Source organism: Raphanus sativus, chromosome 9 (assembly GCF_000801105.2).
Source record: "Raphanus sativus cultivar WK10039 chromosome 9, ASM80110v3, whole genome shotgun sequence".
Classification (NCBI taxonomy): domain Eukaryota; kingdom Viridiplantae; phylum Streptophyta; class Magnoliopsida; order Brassicales; family Brassicaceae; genus Raphanus; species Raphanus sativus.
In genome coordinates, this window is record NC_079519.1 from 31,356,787 (window position 1) to 31,376,006 (window position 19,220).

Sequence of the window (19,220 nt, forward strand, 5' to 3'; positions counted from 1 at the left end):
AAAAAAGAAGAAAGAGAACTAAAACATCTTGATTTTATCATCTCTATCTTTAATCTGAAGGGAATAGTAATAGAGATTGATATCATCACATTTACGAAGTTGGATAACTTCTTAAATTATCTCCGACCTGCCAAAAAATGATTTGTAATGAATATCAAACTAAAACTCAAATTAAAAAATAAACGAAGCTTAGAAAATATCAAACAAAGACATGCCAATATTGATGATCAAACTAAACCCTTTAAACATTTACTCTTTAGAAGTTAAGAAATTAAGTGGCAAAAATAAGGGTAGATCGTAGTATTTATTAGAAGGGGATGTAATTTAGGGTTGTCGGCTTTATTAGTCCATGACTTTCTTTTTGTGGTACCAATTTTTTAAAAGTTTATATGCTAAAATCGTTGATTTAATGCTGGTTTTTTTATCATGTTTTGCAATCGTTGATTTTCAAGTTTGTTACTCACTCTCTCCCACTTTATGTGATGTTTTAGGTTATTACATATACATTAAGAAAACACATATTTTTATGTAGTTTATCTTGGTAACATAAAAATACATTAAATAAAACTAGTTTAACTAATAATAAAAAAGTACAGTATTTTATAATTGGTCATAAAATTCAAATCATATTAAATTCTACCTAGATTAGTGAGAACATTACTTAAAATGGAACAAAATAAAAATCCTAAAACACTACTTAAAGTGGAACAGAAGGAGTATTAGTTCCGATATTTATTGAGATTGATTAGTTTCTATAATGAGTGAGGATTGTTACCATTTAAATGTTTTCAAATATAGATAGATAAAATCTCGGTAGATACATAAATATACAGGGATTTTAATTGAAAATTAATGACTAAAAAGATAATATCATGCAATTGTAAATAAATCTATACTATTAAAAAGAATTCTAATGGTTTTTTACTAAAAATACAATTTTCTTTATTAACATTGCATATTTCATTAAGGGTAATCAAGTAACACATCTATATTGGGTCATATTTTTTGATCCAGCCAACTGCCCACATCATCTCTCTTGGGCATTTGGGCCGATTAAGAAATTAGATTCAATTCTTATTTTTTTCCTCCAAGTTCAAATAATTTATTTTCAACCATTCTTCATATTTTGTGTAGTGAACAAAAATTAACCACTTAATTATTATGTTTTTTCCTTTTTAATATAGTTTAACCATTCATAAAAAAATTTGAAATTTTTCATTGAAAAGTATAAATCTTTATTAAAAGTATATAATTTTTTATTAAAAAATTAACCACATAATAAAATTAATTTATCAGAGTTATACCAACTTAATTCATTCAAAATAAAGTTTAATTTTCTAAAGATAAATACTCATTAGACCTGGATGTTCGGTACCCATTCGGGTACGGACAGGTCTCGGGTTTTTTGGGTTTTGAAATTAAACCCCATTCGGATATTATAAAATTTCGGGCCGGGTTCGAGTCGGATCTTTCCGGGTCCGGGTGGGTTCGGTTCTCATGCATAGGGATGTCAAAAGTGGAGCTGGACCACGGGCCAGGCCCGGTAAAGCTTGTAGCAGGGCGGGTTCGGGCCGAGGGTTTGTAGGCCCGTTTTTTTGCGGGACTTGCGGGCAGGCTCTGATGCGGGATGGGCCTGATGCGGGATGGCCCAATGATGTCCTGCGGTCTTTTGGAGTCCCGCAAACCTACTCTCCATTTTTCGTTTTGCGCCTCCACCTGAGAGAGAGAGAGAGAGAGAGAGAGAGAAAGAGAGAGAGAGAGAGAGAGAGAGAGAGAGAGAGAGAGAGAGAGAGAGAGAGAGAGAGAGAGAGAGAGAGAGAGAGAGAGAGAGAGAGAGAGAGAGAGAGAGAGAGAGAGAGCGATATGAAGGCGATGCTGTGTGAAGGAGCTCCGGTGACCGTGTTTGAAGGCTGATGTTGCTTCCGGTCTACCAGACCGGCTTCTATCTCCTCCGGTGAAACTTCTTGGAGGCTTGGAGCCATAACAAGAACTCAAGAAGTTTGCGAATATCTTTCCACCGAAGAAGAAGATCCCGCTCCGGCCATGGTTTCTTCATCGATGGTGCTCCTAGGCTGTCCGGCGGTCCATGCATGTCACAGATAAGTAAAGATTCTTGTTGTATGTTGTTGATTTATAGGGTCGGCACTAACAAATTAGTTCTTCTTCTTTTACAGGCTACTCATTTATGGAACTTCTCAGCTTAGGGAAGCACCAGAGCTTCATATCTTCTCAGAAATCAACCGTTGGAGTTTGTGTTCCATTAAGATCCACCAATGTCTCTGTTTATGTCTCTGTTTGCGGTTAGGTTAGTTAAAACCAGTGTCCCAATGTGTCTTGGTTATGTTATGTTATAGCTAAAAAATCTTACATACTCTTCTGAGACACTGTGTTAGAGTTGCGTATAATTTTTATTAACTTGCTTCAGAATGACAAACTTTTATTCAGGGTCAGTACGAGATCCTCTCACTGAGTGGATCTTATATTCGGAGCGAACACGGTGGGAAAACTGGTGGCCTTAGCATTTGTTTATCTAGTTCAGATGGTCAGATCCCCGGTGGAAGAGTTGGGGGACTCCTTGAAGCTGCTGGTCCAGTGCAGGTATCTTTCTTCTTATCTTATATTTTAAACTACAAGCTTTATATTACAAACTTACTGAATTTAGAAAGGAGATTCATTGGTTAGTTCTCTGGTTTTTCGTTACAGGTGATTGTGGGTACATTTAAGCTAGAGAAAAAGACGGATGGAGGAAATGATGTGAAAGGAGATGATGCTTGAGGAAGTGGAAGCTTGTTACCATCTCCTTCTGGCGGCACAGAATCTTTGAATGTCTATCATCCAAGTATGTTTTCACTTCACTTGTCATCAATAGTGTAATGTGATACTGTTAGTTACTTGTCTTATTGCTATTCAGCTACTTAAGATTTTTTTTTTGTATGTCTCGAGGAGATGATTGATGGTGAACAAAGAAGGATGCTCCAGGAGATGGAGTGATGGACTGATGGTGAACAAAGAAGGATGTTCCAGTAGTGATGGTGAACAAAGAAGGATGGCGATTCAGATGCTCCAGTAGTAACCAGCTTCATCCAATTAAGCAGCTTTAAGTACCTCAGGTTAGTAAGCTCTTAAGAGTTTTAGACTTCAACATGCTAGTTTACGTGTACACAGTATTGTTTATGTAGCTTTGCTAGGTTATCGATTCTTGTTTGTTTAAGTTGCTTTGCCTGTTTAAGTTGCTTTGCAAATATGATAGATAGATGCCTTGTTAGTTTGAAGTGTTGTGCTTGTCGTTAGAAATTGCTGCTTGTCCTCAAGCAAATTTAAATAAAAACAATAGTATTTTGAAGTTTTTATGGAAATTAATAATTATTTTCAATTAAAATATTAGAAAAAATTAGAAAACCCTAATATTTTAAGTTAGCCCCACGTTCACACAATCACACGACTTCAAGTTGAAAAAAAAAAAACCTAACGCAAACTAGAGAGCAGAGAGACCATGGCATCCAACAGCGATTCAGAAGAGCAGTTCACCTGTGATACAGACTACTCTCCACCAAAAACTTTGGACTTCGCGAGTCAAGGTACCTTAGCTGCTCTTGCTGCAGTTGAAGAGATCACTGATCAAAGGATTGAACCTGGTGTAACTGATTTTGCTTCTGGTGGAAAGAAGAGAGGAAGCAAAAGAAAGGTTATCAGTCTTAATGATGATAGTGATGATTCTGATGTTGAAATCACTCCACAACCCCAAAGAAGCAACCTTCGCAGGCAGAGCAGTTTTGGAACAGCGACCGGGAAACCCATGATGCAATCCACTATAGATGGTGGCATAGGCTCCTCCTCACAGACGTGTAGAAAGGAGAAGTATGTACCCCTGAAAGCTGTGATTCGTGGAGGGAGAAGGAAGCCTCTGACACAGTCGCAAAAAGGCAAGGCCAAGGCTAGCCAGTCGCCAAAAAAGAAGGCAACGCCTACTCCGTCGCAGAGGAAGAAGAAGATCGAGGTGATTCCGGATTTTGATGATGAACTGGATGAAGAAGAGTGTGATGAGGATGAAATTGGTGAAGAGGAAAGGGCAGAAAGGCAAAGATCAAATGTGTGGGCCGATTTCAAAGTGGTTCATAAACCTAATGGAAAGATGAAAGCGGCATGCAATCATTGCAGGAATGAGTATGCATGGCATTCCCACTCGCATGGAACCAGTGGGTTGAGAAGGCATTGTCTGAGGTGTAAAATTTATCCAAGGGATAGAGGAAACCAGCAACAACTCAATCTCGAGGGGAAAGTAGTATCTCGCAAGTATGATCATACTGTGTTTAGGCAGCTGGTAGCTAAGACTATAGTACAACATGATCTACCTTACTCGTACGTCGAGTATGAAAGAGTGAGAGAGACATGGAAGTATTTGAATGTAGATGTCAAAACCATTTGTCGTAACACGGCGAGATCAGATGTCTACAAGTTGTATGAAAGCGAGAGAGACATACTGAAGAGAGAATTGGCGACTCTTCCTGGACGAGTGTCATTCACATCTGACTTGTGGACATCAGTGAAGCGGGAAGGATACATGTGTGTCACAGCACATTACATTGATCGGAACTGGAGGTTGAACAGCAAGATTCTGACGTTTTGTGCTCTGCCACCTCCACATAATGGTATGAATGTTGCACTTCGGCTCCTTGAAACATTGAAAGAATGGGGAATTGATAAAAAGGTGTTCTCAGTGACGCTAGATAATGCTACAAGCAATGACTCGATGCAAGATATTGTGAAATCACAGCTCAATCTGTCTGATGATTTACTGTGTGGAGGCGAGTTTTTCCATGTCAGATGTGCAGCTCACATACTTAACCTGATTGTGCAAGATGGGTTGAAGGTTATAGGAGGCGCTTTGCACAAAGTAAGAGAGAGTGTTAAGTATGTTTTAGGATCGCCAACGCGAGAAACACTGTTCCAAAGATGTGTGGATGCTACGGGTCCAGTAGACGATGGGTGGCTCATCTTGGACGTCTCGACGAGATGGAACTCTACTTTCTACATGCTTGAGCGAGCCATCAAGTACCGTAAAGCATTTGTTCAGTTGGAGATATTTGATAAGAAGAATTTTAAGACAGCGCCCACTGCTGAGGAATGGGATAGAGCAGCCAATATCTCCGAGTTTTTGGCACCTTTTGCTGAGATCACAGCGCTGATGTCGGGATCAAATTACCCGACTGCAAACTTGTACTTTTATCAAGTTCGGCTGATCCATAATTGGCTTGAAAAAAATGAGAACAGCGAAGATGATGCTGTCAGATACATGGTGCCACCAATGAAAGAGAAGTTTGACAAATATTGGGATGAAGTTAGTTGTCTCTTTGCTATGGCAGCAGTCTTCGATCCACGGTTTAAGCTTTCGATTGTCCAATGTTGTTTAGGGAAGCTCGACATGAGTACACGTGATGCAAAGATCAAGAACTTGCGAGAGAAGCTTAACAATCTGTTTCAGACATACAACAAAAAGTCCAAGAATAACTCACCTTCCACTGAGCCTCGTGAGTCTGTTCCAAAAAAAGCCTCTAAGGCAGTGTCTAGCCGGATGTTTGGGAACTACACGGTCAGTGTTTTGTTTTTAAAATTACCTTCTCTTTTATTTTTAATCTATCTGATATATTTTTATTAAAAATATTCGTAGGACTTCTTTGAATTTCGCCAAGTCAGTAGCATTGTGAGTGGAAAGACACCTCTAGAAGCCTATCTTGAAGAACCAGCTTTGGACTTTACTAGTTTCCAGAGCTTGGACATACTTGATTGGTGGAAAGATAATGCGCATCGGTTTGGTGATTTGGCTGCAATAGCATGTGATCTGCTAAGTGTTCCAATTACGACAGTGGCTTCAGAGTCCTCCTTTAGCATTGGATCGCGAGTTCTGAATAAATACAGGAGTCGGCTACTCCCCAAGAATGTGCAAGCTCTAATATGCACTAGGAATTGGATCAAGGGATATGAATCTTATGCACATGGTAATTAACTCATATTTTAATTTTTTTTACTACTATTATGTTGTATCCTAAGCAAAGTAGTTCTTCTTCATTTACAGATGAAGAAATCGACACAGATGGTGATGGTGATGGTCAGCGTGATGGTGATGGTGATGGTGATGGTGATGGTGATCGTGATGGTGGTGGTGATGGTGAAGGGATATTACCATCATTTGAGTCCATTGCCAATGGGGAAGATGAAGATGATCAAGATTGATTTGTTGTTTTGCTTTAGCTGGATTTGGTGTTTTCTCTAAGTTGGATTTGGTGTTTTGCTTTTTTAAATTTATACTTTGCTGGTTAAAGATGCTTGAATACTATCATTTTGAAGTTTTTCTTAAATTTAAATTTGTTTCAGACTGAATCATCTCATCTTAAATCCATTTTTGTAGAAGTGTTTTTTATCCGACGCTTGGGAAGTCATTCAACCTGCAATCCGGATTTTTTATATTATGTGCATTACCTCTCATTTTTTACAGCACGTTATATTTGTTGGAGAAGTATGATTCTTTAATTGATTATTTTTTGTTGGTACCATATCTCAAAATTTGTGTTTGAAGAAGTTTGGAGCCAGTGATAATATGCAGGTTGTTGTGGACTATTAGCTGTCGTTACTCGTTAGTCTCAATTTAAAAAGTTTGATGTTCCCCGTAGATGACGGTTTATTGAAATGAAGGTATTATCAAAGCAAGTGCATGCCATCGTTGTACTTCTTTTAACTTATAATATTTATCTGTTTATCAATTTTTAATAAGATGTGAACTATATCAATGTACATGTTTCATGTTTTTCTTATTATGTGAACTTAGGTGTGCAATGGAGAAGTCTGAGGCGTGATCGAGCAGTCATGGATCAACCAGCAGCATCAAGAACCAAAAAGACTGCATTTTGCTTAAGGCCCGCGGGCTGGACCGCAAGAGACTGTGCATTCGGCGGTACGGGCATGGGACGACCATACGGAGACCGCAGCCCGCGCGGGCCTGAACCGCAATGACCCGCAAAGAAGTGAGCCCGCCGCGGGACGGGACGGGACAACCTGTTTGACAATCCTACTCATGCATAAGAACCTGAAAAATAACCAAATTACTAAAGTATCTAAAACGGGTTCGGTTATTTGTACTCAAAGTAACCAAAGTATCCGATTCGGTTCAAATTTTTGTATCCAAATTACTCAAAAATAACCAAAAGTAACCAAAAATATCCATTCTATACAGTTTTTTTTGGTAAACTTTTATCCAAACTATCATATTTTATCCAAAAATACTCAAAAGTACCGAAAATAACTACTGTAGTTAACTTATAATATTAATTTAAAATATTAAAATAATTATAAATATAATTATAACATATTTTTTTAGATATATATTCATATTTCGGATATCTTTGGATACTCATTCGGTTTTTGGTTCGGGTCGGGTTCGGGACCGGTTCTTCGGATATAGCAATTTAGAACTCATTCGTATATTTACCCTGGGTCTGATCGGGTTCGGGACCCTGATTTTCGCGTCGGTTTCGGGTTGGTTCTTCGGGTCCGGATATTGTGCTCAGGCCTATACTCTTTTAAAATAAAACACGATAAAGAAAGATAAAAAGCATAAGTTTTTATAAAAAAACAAATATATGAAAATATGACATTTACTAAATATTTGTCAATTTAAAAAAATAAAGGAAAATAAATCCGCGCTTTGAAAGCGCGGATCAAAATCTAGTTAAAAGATTAAGGCCGAATTCTATGAGGGATTCTGCTTTAATAGTATAGACTAGATTTTGACCCGCGCTTTTAAAACGCGGGTTTATTTTCCTTTATTTTTTTTTTAAATTGACAAATATTTAATAGCGCGGGTTTATTTTCTTTTATTTTTTTAAATAAACAAATATTTAGTAAATTTCATATTTTCATATATTTATTTTTTTTATGTAAAAGACTTAAGTTTTTTATCTTTCTTTATCGTGTTTTATTTTAAAAGAGTATAGGCATGAGCACAATATCCGGACACAAAGAACCAACCCAAAACCGACCCAAAAATCAGGGTCTCGAACCGATCAGACCCAGGGTAAATATCCGAATGAGTTCTAAATTGATATATCCAAAGAACCGATCCCGAATCCAAACCGAACCGAGAACTGAATAAGTACCCGAAGATATCCGAAATGTGAATATATATCTAAAAATATATGTTATAATTATATTTATAATTATTTTAATATTTTAAATTAATATTATAAGTTAACTATAGTAGTTATTTTCGGTACTTTTGAGTATTTTTGGATAAAATATGATAGATTGGATAAAAGTTTACCCAAAAAAACTGTATAGAATGGTTATTTTTGGTTACTTTTGAGTAATTTGGATTCAAAAGTTTGAACCGAATCAGATACTTTGGTTACTTTGAGTACAAATAACCGAACCCGTTTTAGATACTATGGTTATTTGGTAATTTTTCAGGTTCTTATGTATGAGAACCGAACCCATCCGGACCCGGAAAGATCCGACTCGAACCCGACACGAAATTTTATAATACCCGAGTGGGGTTTAATTTCAATACTCGAAAAACCCGATACCCGAAAGAACCGATCCGTACCGAATGGGTACCCGAACGTCCAGGTCTAATGAATATTTATGTTTAGAAAATTAAACTTTATTTTTTAATGAATTAAGTTGGTATAACTCTGATAAATTAATTTTATTATGTGGTTAATTTTTTAATTAAAAAATTATATACTTTTAATAAAGATTTATACTTTTCAATGAAAAAATTCAAATTTTTTTTATGAATGCTTAAACTATATTAAAAAAAAAGAAAAACATAATAATTAAGTGATTAATTTTTGTTCACTATACAAAATATTAAGAATGGTTGAAAATAAATTATTTGAACTTGGAGAAAAAAAATAAGAATTGGATCTGATTTTTTAATCGGCCCAATTGGTCCAAAAGAGATGATGTTAGCAATGGGCTGGATCCAAAAAAAATGACTCAATATAGATGTTATTAATATTAATTGATTGCCTTTAATGAAATATGCAATGTTAGTAAATAAAATGATATTTTTTTGTAAAAAACAATAGGATTATGCTTTAACTAGATTCTGACCCGCCCTTCGGAAGGGCGGGTATATTTTTTGTTTTAATTTCTTTAAAAAATATTTATAAATTTGTGTTTAATACTAATTTAATAGAATAGATAATTTTTGATAATTATATTAAATATGTCAAATTGCATAGCTATACACTTGTGACATATGCATTTCAGAAATTATTTTTAAACTTTATTGGTAGAGTTTACAAAATATTATATTTTCTTAGTAGTTAATTAATATAATTAGTGAAGAATATTCGTACCAAAAACCCTGATTTGGAATCGACCTGAAATCTAAAGTCTCATACTCTATTAGATCTGGTTTATATACTGGAACAGTTCTTAAAGTATTATATCAGAAAACCAAATATTTTTTTTGAAAGATGTTTAAAAATAATTCTTATATATTTTGTTAAGTATATTTATACATGTAAATGAGTTAATATTATCTTCACTAATTTTAAATAAAATCACATTTAATAAATATTGTTTAATTGAATAACCTATTTAAAATCTGTTAAACTAAAATAATTTATATAAATATTTTTTTTTAAATCCATTTAAACCCGCTACCAAAAATACAATGGTGAATATAATAGTGGACACATCTAATATATGGTTGAAGATAAGAGCACGGATGATTAAAATTCATGTGAAAAGTTTTTTTGTAATTTAATTCATGTGGAAAGTTTACAAAAGAAAAAAAAAATTGATGATAATACCAAACGGTTATTAAAAGGGAGTTGGAATTATAACTCGTGACTTTTATTTCTGATTATATATATACTTTACCAGTCAAAATAGTTACTTATACATAATTTTTTTGGACCAAATGTTTATCAATAGGTCATGCTGCAGAATTAATAGAATAGATAGTATAGATTCGGAATGATACTAATTATAAATGTAGTTTTCAATTAATTTTAATCTGACAGATTAAATCAAAACTTCTCTTAATAACAAAGAAATTGTTTATTTTGTTTCTAAATGCAATTTCTAATTAGTAATAGCAGATCTGGTGAGAAAAGCGGTGCATAATTAAAGTGCGGTGCGGTGTAACTGCGGTTCGTGCGGAATTAAAGTGCGGTACGTTACAACTGCGGTTTTATGTAAAAAGCGGTGCAGAATATTGTTTGATTGGTGATAATACATATTTGCTGTATTCAATAGTTATTTAATTAAAAATAATAATAGTATTAAAAACTGAATATATTTAAAAATCTAAATAATATATTAACATAGTAGGTATATTCTAAAATAAAAAAGTATGAAACATACATATTTTCTGAAAATGAAATTTAAACTATTTTTTAATATATAAACTGTCTTCTTGAATTTTACATAATAATTATGCACCTTGTATTTTTCTGACTGAACTATGCTTTTGTAAATATTATGTTATCATGTAATTAACATCATGTAAACTAAAATTTTAAGATTTTTATTTTTATCCAACTAATCATTATTTTATAAATTTACTTAAAGTAAACTAACAATAGTTTTAGAATTTAGATTTTTCATAAACAATTATCTTGTAATTTTTATTAAATAACCTATAACTTTAAACATTTTAGTGTCAGTAAATATCCTTTCATATATTTGTTAACCTTAATAAATTGGATAGCTTAATATATTTATTAGTTTGTATTCATTTTATTTTAATTATATTATGTGAATAAATTAATTATCATGTATATAAAATAATAAAGTTAAACCAGCTTTCTAAAAAAAACATTATAGCTTTAAATTAAAACACCTACTTTGTTCTGTGAATGTAAATGTAAATAAAATTTCTGTGCACAAAAAAAAAGAACAGAATTCACTTTTTCTCTTTTGAATGTTGTGTGATTGTGGAATGAAGACAAGTCCTCGTTTTCTTTCAAGTGTTGAGTCATTGAGAGTGTATTGTAATTGGTTAGGTTGAAATATATATATACAGCTTTTATTATAAAGTATTTGTGACAAAAAAAATGTGACAAAAAGAAGTATAAATAAATAGACAAATACTAATTGTGCGTTTTTCTATTGAACCACAGGGTTTTATGTGCGGTCGAGTTTCACAGTACGGAATTCCCCGAACAAGTTGTTTTTGCTATCTCGAAAACTGTTTGCGGATTTACTTTATTTTTCTTTAAAAAACGCCTTTTTACAATGGAAAATGTGATTGGTAACTATGTGCGGGTTTTCCAAAAAAACGCATTAAAAACCGCACTCAGCTATTTATCATTCATAACCTAAAATGGAAAAAGTTGCATTCGATCACGAATAGCAATCTTCTCTAACTAATGAATAGGGACGGGGAGTCGGCTTTGTAAAACTTGATGTCGACTACAAGTACGTTCAAAAAAAAAAAAGACTACAAGTACGTGTCTACAAGATGAATGAGTCAAACTCAGTAAGGTTTTACTCATCCGTCGACCGTCATTTACCAATATCATAGGATAAGACCTGCGCCTTACGCATGATGAGTTTACATAATTAAAGTTAAAATATATAATATTGACAAATTAAATATTTATATCTGATCAAATTTTTATGTATACGGTTTATATAATCATCTATATTTTGAGCCGGGATCATTTATAATTGTAGTTGTAGACCAAAACCTATTTTGAATTTATGATGGAATGATCGATTTGAGATTAAAATTTTTAATTGGTTTTTAGAACTAAACAATTTTACATAAGGTGGAGAATGAAAATATTAAAAATATACTGGATTAGGTTAGACAATAACTGTAAGTTTGTTTTTATGGGCCATATTAAGGCCATAGAAAATTAATCAGACCCGATTATCAAACTTTTTATGGTCAAATAAATTAAATAATTTTAAAATAGATTAATCCAAAAAAAAATCTGCAACTTTTTTTACACTTTAAGTCCGTAGCTGAATAGATACTTAGGATTGATAGTACATTGAAAATATTTAATATAAGTTTTCCATAATTACCAAATACATTTGGGCAAGTTTTTCCTTGTTGCCAAAGTTTTTTATAGTCTTTAATTTAAATTACCATATTTAACTTCTGAATAATTGTGTAGCAAGCATATATATTTGATGGATACACCAGTTTGGTGATAACAATTTCGTATTTATTTATTTTTTATTCTATCGAAACAAATATATTACACTTAACTAATTTTTTGCTGATTCTATATGTGTATATCACGCCAATGTAGGATTTTATTGCATTCTATTATTAAAATTTGAAATAATTTGATTGTCTATGTTTTGGTTCAATTGAAATTAAAATGACACTTAACCGACATCAACCGTAGAAAGACACAGATATTATTGATGTTTTCTACTCGAATAGATTTCAACATTTTTTGTATTTTTCGTATACAATATAAGATGATTCTTATATTTGTTTTTTACTTACTTACTTGATAGTATAATTCATTGTCTATTCGTTCCAAGCATATATTTGTAACACAGACTTATAATAAATTCTTAGCTAAATTAAAATTCCCGATAACTTTGCTTATGTATTGAACCTAATAAAATCTACACTTGATATTCATTTTGGTTTTGATCAAAAAAAGATATTCATCTTGGTTTACTGCTCGGTTAGTGAATGTATGATTGTACACAATGTCTATTTTTATCCCAACAGATACATAAATTTTGATTTTATTTGATACAACCGAATAAAATGTATTTAAAAACAGAGGATGGTGAAGAACAAACCGAAGAACCTTAGAATAAATTTCGAGAGCCTCACTATCATTTTCAGGTCAAGATATGAGCCTTACTGATCATAATACGATATATAAATGCTTGAACCTCTCGGTTAGTTTACGATGCTTCATATATAATCTCCACTAGATTTTGACCCGCGCTTCCGAAGCGCGGATATTATTTTTCACTTTTATGAAAAATATTATTTGTTTGTAATTATTGAATGTATTTATCTTATTAAAACTTTCTTTATAATAGAGTGCCTCTGGTAAACTATGTGTTTCTCTGACTTTATTTTATTCCCTTTTCAATCAATATATTTATTTGGCTTATTGTTAAAATAAATAATTTTAGAATATAACTGTACAATACTTTTATATTGATATTTTGTTTAAACAATGTGACATATTTTTATATTAATTAAATATTTACATTGTAATTTGTATACAATTCAACATATTTGTCTAGTTTGTTGTTAAAAGAAATGATTTTGAATTCAGATGTACAGTACTTTTATATTGTTTTTTCTTCAGTTCATATAATTTTTTAAAATAAATTTCTTTCGATATAAGCTATATCAAAAATTACCCAACTAAAGAATCTATAAAAAATTATTTACATAGCAATATAACATATTTATATATTAATTTAGTTTAATATATAAATTATTTATTACTGCCTTATTTAAAATGAAAGTTTATTAATATATTTTTACGTTGTTACAAACCAACCCGGACCAAAAATGATCCGACTCGAACCTCCTACGATTTTATAATATTCTAATGATATTTATTTAATTTAAAAATCTAAGGGAAAAATATTGTGTATCACGAAAACATATATTATCAATTAGTGGTTTCCTAAAATGTAGGAAGTTTAAATGGATTTGCTGATTTTATGTGGATAGAGATATTTTTTTTAATAAAAATACAATTCAAGTTTTCAAACAATTTTTTTAATTACAATCCAAGTTTCCAAACAAACTTATTCTTTATAAATGCTATTCAAATAATCAAACACACCAATTTTTTTAATGCTCTTATCCAAGTATCCAAACACACCGAAATTGTACTTCAGCTTTAATAAGATAGATGATATGATATTCTGATGCTCGAACCTACTGGCCCTTGCGATGTTCATCACTTTTGCAGCGACATATGAGAGTTTTCATAGTGGTCGCTAAAAAGAATACGAACATCGCGATGATAATCTATTAACGTATCATATAATGAAATAAAATATATTATATATAATAATGAATTAAAATATGCGACATCAATCTCGTTTGGTCAAATTTATTTTAATACTATGGTTTGCTCAAATCCCCTCTAAGACTGACACGTAGGATTTTTTACCTCTTAAAAACTCGCCACATAGGATGGGGTAGTTTTATAATTCTTACGAAAATGAGGTTCATATTTTTTAAAGTCTTCCCAAATAATATATAGGGGATTTGGAAATTAAAGAACAAGACTAGCTTTGGTAATATTTAACAACAACAAAAAGACTAAGTTTTGTAATAGCAAACCAAACCGAAGAAGAAATGACAACAAAGAAGAGAATCACACCTGCCGTGTCTTAATTAGTGGATATCTTTTTACGGAAAATTACAATTAACATATCTTATACTATTTTGTTTTGTTTTGATTTGTATAATATCATAGACCGATTTACTTACACCATAACGTTTGATTTAATAAACAACTAGATCATGACCCGCGCGCCTGCGCGGATTTATCTTTTGATTCACATATTTTATATACATGTTGTATATTATTTAAGATTTATAATATAAAAAAGTTAATTAGAATGATCCGGAACCAAAAAAATTTGACCCGGACAAAAAAAATCAAATATTTACTTAGATCCAAATGTTGAGAACTCGAAGAATTCATACATGAAATGAACAGATTTATATCCGATCCAGTGAGCTAAATTTCAAATATAATATCTTTTGTTATATCTTTAATTCATTCTTTTGGGTTGGTGAGATTTACTATTTATTCGGAAGATTTTTGGTTAACTTAATGGTATAGGTTTCTTTTTTCTGAACAGGAAAAAAAAAGATTTGGGTCTTGATTAAATTTATCTTATATAACAAATTACTGCTATAAATAATTTTTATAAAAACTAATTTGTAACAGTAATATCATTTTTGTTATAAATTAGTATATCATGGTTTATAGGTTCAAAGTATAGAGTTAGTCGTCTTCATAGTATTGCTAATATTGATAGATGCAAATTAATGAATACATATAATATATTGTATTATTAGTAATCTGTCGTATAGTATTATATGTTAGTAGATGTATTATTAATAATCTATCTTATAGTATAATATGCTAGTGGATGTATCTAGCTTATAGTAAAATATAGGCAATATAAAGAAACATGCGTAGTGGATATAATAATAAGGTAAGAAGTGAAAAACTATGGTAATGGTTGATATTAATTATTTATAAAAATGCAGGTCTAATATAAGTAGATTAATATAGCATTAATTACATAAGGTCCAACTTTAAAATTCACCTAGAAGAAGTTGTAATGTTTCTGTTTTAATAAGATAGATATATGAAAGTTCACTAGAATTTACTCGCTCGACCTCCTGAAGAGTGGTTTTTGTCAATCGTTGATAAAGAACCAACATGTAATTTCTATATTGGGTTTGTCCAACAAAAGGTCTTATTCATTATTGTAAGGGGGAATAAAGAGGTTATTGCTACGAGTGTCGTTGAAGTCATTATTTTAAGAGTTTGTACGTTAAGCGTCTAGAATGTGAGAAATATCTTGCATCGGAAGTAAAGTGAGGTAAGATAAAATAAATTTCATCAGCACCCGTTGGTTAAAATTTGAAAATCATGAAACTTAACATTTGAAAACTTGTCTGAAGCATACTTATAATCAGTAGGTAGCTTTGACGAAAATTACCCCCGGATCCACAACCATATCATTGGCGAATCCAAGTGGATTTTTTAGTTGGATGCACAAGTGGTAAAAGAAGAATACGAGTGAAAGATCGATATTGTAAGAAAAAGTCAACGTTAGTACTTCAACCATTAAGTGGGTGCACATACGGACATACCCCATGTTATCCATAGTTCCATACTACGTACATTCACCCATGATCAAGATTCATATTGTAAGGAATAGTCAACGCTTATAAATTATAACCTTATAACAAAGCAAGTGGAGTAGTATTGAATTCCACTATTTCCCTAATCTCTCTCTATAAAAGGAACTTAAAATTCAAAGCCATATCTCACACACACAAAAGAAACAAAAACTCAGAAATAAACATACACAAATATGACAATATCGCGATTGATCATGATCTGTTTCTTGGTCGTTGTCATAACAACATCATCTGGTGTTAGTTGCAAAAAAAAAAAAAACATCATCCTAGACAAGTGAGTGGCGTACCTCAGCCAAGCATGGTATTTATATGTACATTGAACTGAAAAAAAAAAAAACACTAATAAAAATTTATGATTATAGAGCCCACATTTAATATAAATAAATCTTTTATATTTTTTTTTTGTTTTTTTCTCATTCCTATCTTCTCTTTGGTTTCTCAGTGTTTTTTTATTTTCTCTATTTTATCATTTCTTTTACTTTACTTTATGTCTTTACAATATAAACTGGGCTCATTTCGGTTTTGTTTCAGGCCCCTGGTATTCAAGGACCGCCTGGTGTTGATGGACAAGTAACTGGCATCCCTGAGCCAAGCATGGTAAAGCCTAGGCCTAGGGCTTCCGGTTTCAAAGGCCATATTTTTTTAAGAAAATGTTTATATAAATAAAGTTTAGGAGTATTTATATGTATATTGAATCGAAAAAATATAAAAAACACTACTAATTTTTTTTATAATTAAAGAGCCCACATTTAACATAAATAAATCTTCTTTTTTTTTTATAGATTTTTATTTTTCTCTCGTTCCCATCTCCTCTTTGGTTTCTGAATACTTTTTTTTATTTCCTCTACTTATCATTTCGTTTACTTGTATTTTATGTCTTTACAATATAAACGTGGACCCCGTTTCGGTTTTGTTTCAGGCCCCTGGTATTGGACAAGTAAGTGGCGTCCCCGCGCCAAGCATGGTAAAGCCTAGGCCCATGACCCCGTTGTCAAAGGCCATATGTTTTTTAAAAAAATGTTTATATAATTAAAGTTTAAGAGTATTTATTTGTACATTGAATTGAAAAAAAGAAAAAAAAACACTAATAAACATTTTATAATTATAGAGCCCACACTTAACATAAATAAATTATTATTTTTTCGTTCCTATCTCCTCTTTAGTTTCTAAGTATTTTTTTTTGTTATCTCTACTTCATCATTTCTTTTATTTGTATTATGTCTTTAAAATATAAACGTAGGCCCCATTTTGGTTTTGTTTCAGACCCCTGGTATTCAAGGACCGCCTGGTGTTATCTTCCCTGTCCCTGAGCCAAGCATGGTAAAACCTAGGCCTAGACCCCCTATTTTCAAAGGCCATATTTTTTATAAAAAAAATGTTTCTATAATTAAATTTTAGGAGGATTTATATGTACATTGAACTGAGAAAACAAAAAAACACTAATGATTTTTTTATAATTATAGAACCCACATTTAACATAAATAAATCTTCTTTTTATATAAATTTTTATTTTTTCTCCTGTCTCCTCTTTGGTTTCTCAAAAAAAAAGAAAAAAACACTAATAAACATTTAATAATTATAGAGCCCACACTTAACATAAATAAATTATTTTTTTCGTTTCAATATCCTCTTTAGTTTCTAAGTATTTTTTTTTGTTATCTCTACTTCATCATTTTTTTTATTTGTATTATGTCTTTAAAATATAAATGTGGGCCCCATTTTGGTTTTGTTTCAGACCCCTGGTATTCAAGGACCGCCTGGTGTTGTTGGACAAGGGAGTGGCGTCCCTGTCTCTGAGCCAAGCATGGTAAAACCTAGGCCTAGACCCCCTATTTTCAAAGGCCATATTTTTTTTAAAAAAAATGTTTCTATAATTAAATTTTAGGAGGATTTATATGTACATTGAACTGAGAAAAGAAAAAAACACTAATAAATTTTTTATAATTATAGAACCCACATTTAACATAAATAAATCTTCTTTTTATATAAATTTTTATTTTTTTCTCCTATCTCCTCTTTGGTTTCTGAATATTTTTTTTATTTCCTTAATTATCATTTTTTTACTTGTATTTTATGTCTTTATAATATAAATGTGGATCCCATTTCCGTTTTGTTTCAGCCCCCGGTCCCTGATCACACCCCTAGTATTCAAGGACCGCCCCTACCACCCGTGGTGAAGGACGTAGTGTTTTCTGTCGACGGAGGGCCAGTCTTGCCCAACGTTCCTTATTACATCAGCTTCATGAGCGCCGACTACGACATGTGGATTTGCCGAATGAATACAAGAACCACAGATCCCAAATTATGCCCACACCAACCGGTAATGTTCACTAGACCAACTATAGCACCCGCGCCTGTTATGTTTATATTACCATCATCAACACCAGATACTTTCATACGTGAATCAACTAAGCTTAGCATTAAGTTCGTAAACCCAAGTGAATGCGGCGAATCAGGGGTTTGGAGGGTTGGAAATGGTGAAGTAGTCCTGGACGGAGTTGAGGGAAGGGAAGATAGTTTGTTCCGGATCCACATGACTGACTCATATTACAAGTTTACTATCGGTGAAAGTGTCTATCCAAACATTTATGAAACGAGTATCAGTTTATCTAACAGTCCAATTGGTAAAGATAGGTTGATAGCGAAGCAGCCTTCTGGAGAGATGGAGGTGAATTTCTTCCAACATTATCCTCCTGAATATTATTAAGTCATATGTTTCGCTTTTAACCGGGCTTTACTATGTAATCTGTTTTCATTTCAAAATTAAATAAAACTCGATGTAAACATATGATGAATACTTCAGTTTCAAAAAAAAAAAAACATATGATGAATACTTATGTAATGTTTTAATTTTAATGTAATATTTTCATTTCAAAACTAAATTAAAAATTGTCGTTCAAACACGATATTTGTTATTAGTATGAATACGTGATAAATGAAGTACCTCATATTTTCAAATTAATATTATCATATTAAAAACGCCATGAACGTAACGAGATTTTTATTCATATGCGTCACTCGTGTTATTCAAACGTCAAGAATTTTACTGTTCTCTCTGCTCTGGTCTCTGTTCTCTTCGAGTTGCACAACCATGGCATAGCTTTAAATTGGGTAGCAAAGTAGCTTATGGGTTGGCCTAGTGGTAAAGGAGTTGCGACTGTAACTTCCGCCACTTGGGTTCAACTCACGGTGGGAGAGACTATTTACAATGCTTGAGTTCTCGACAAAAAAGTGAAAACACCTTTTTATTCACCAAAAAAAATTGTAGCTTATGAATTTCCTATCCCGTGGAAAAAAAGACAAATCAACTGAA

The 19,220-nt window shown here is 32.2% G+C and overlaps 1 protein-coding gene across 1 annotated transcript; it reads left to right on the top strand.

Moving 5' to 3' along the window:
- The first annotated feature begins 16,042 nt into the window (after positions 1-16,042).
- Positions 16,043-18,650, top strand: LOC130500230 (kunitz trypsin inhibitor 6-like). The gene is made up of 6 exons (XM_056994992.1): positions 16,043-16,181; positions 16,439-16,445; positions 16,827-16,844; positions 17,171-17,227; positions 17,643-17,714; positions 18,027-18,650. The coding sequence occupies exons 1-6, from the start codon at positions 16,081-16,083 to the stop codon at positions 18,612-18,614; spliced, it is 843 nt and encodes a 280-aa protein (XP_056850972.1). The 5' UTR covers positions 16,043-16,080; the 3' UTR covers positions 18,615-18,650.
- The last annotated feature ends 570 nt before the right edge of the window (positions 18,651-19,220 follow it).

What these genes read in the sequence shown, in the direction of transcription:
- LOC130500230 (XM_056994992.1), top strand. Translation starts at nt 16,081, where the DNA reads ATGACAATATCGCGATTGATCATGATCTGTTTCTTGGTCGTTGTCATA. An exon ending in CTGTCCCTGAGCCAAGCATG is followed by an intron (nt 17,228 to 17,642) that starts GTAAAACCTAGG and finishes GTTTTGTTTCAG; the next exon opens with ACCCCTGGTATTCAAGGACC. An exon ending in CTGTCTCTGAGCCAAGCATG is followed by an intron (nt 17,715 to 18,026) that starts GTAAAACCTAGG and finishes GTTTTGTTTCAG; the next exon opens with CCCCCGGTCCCTGATCACAC.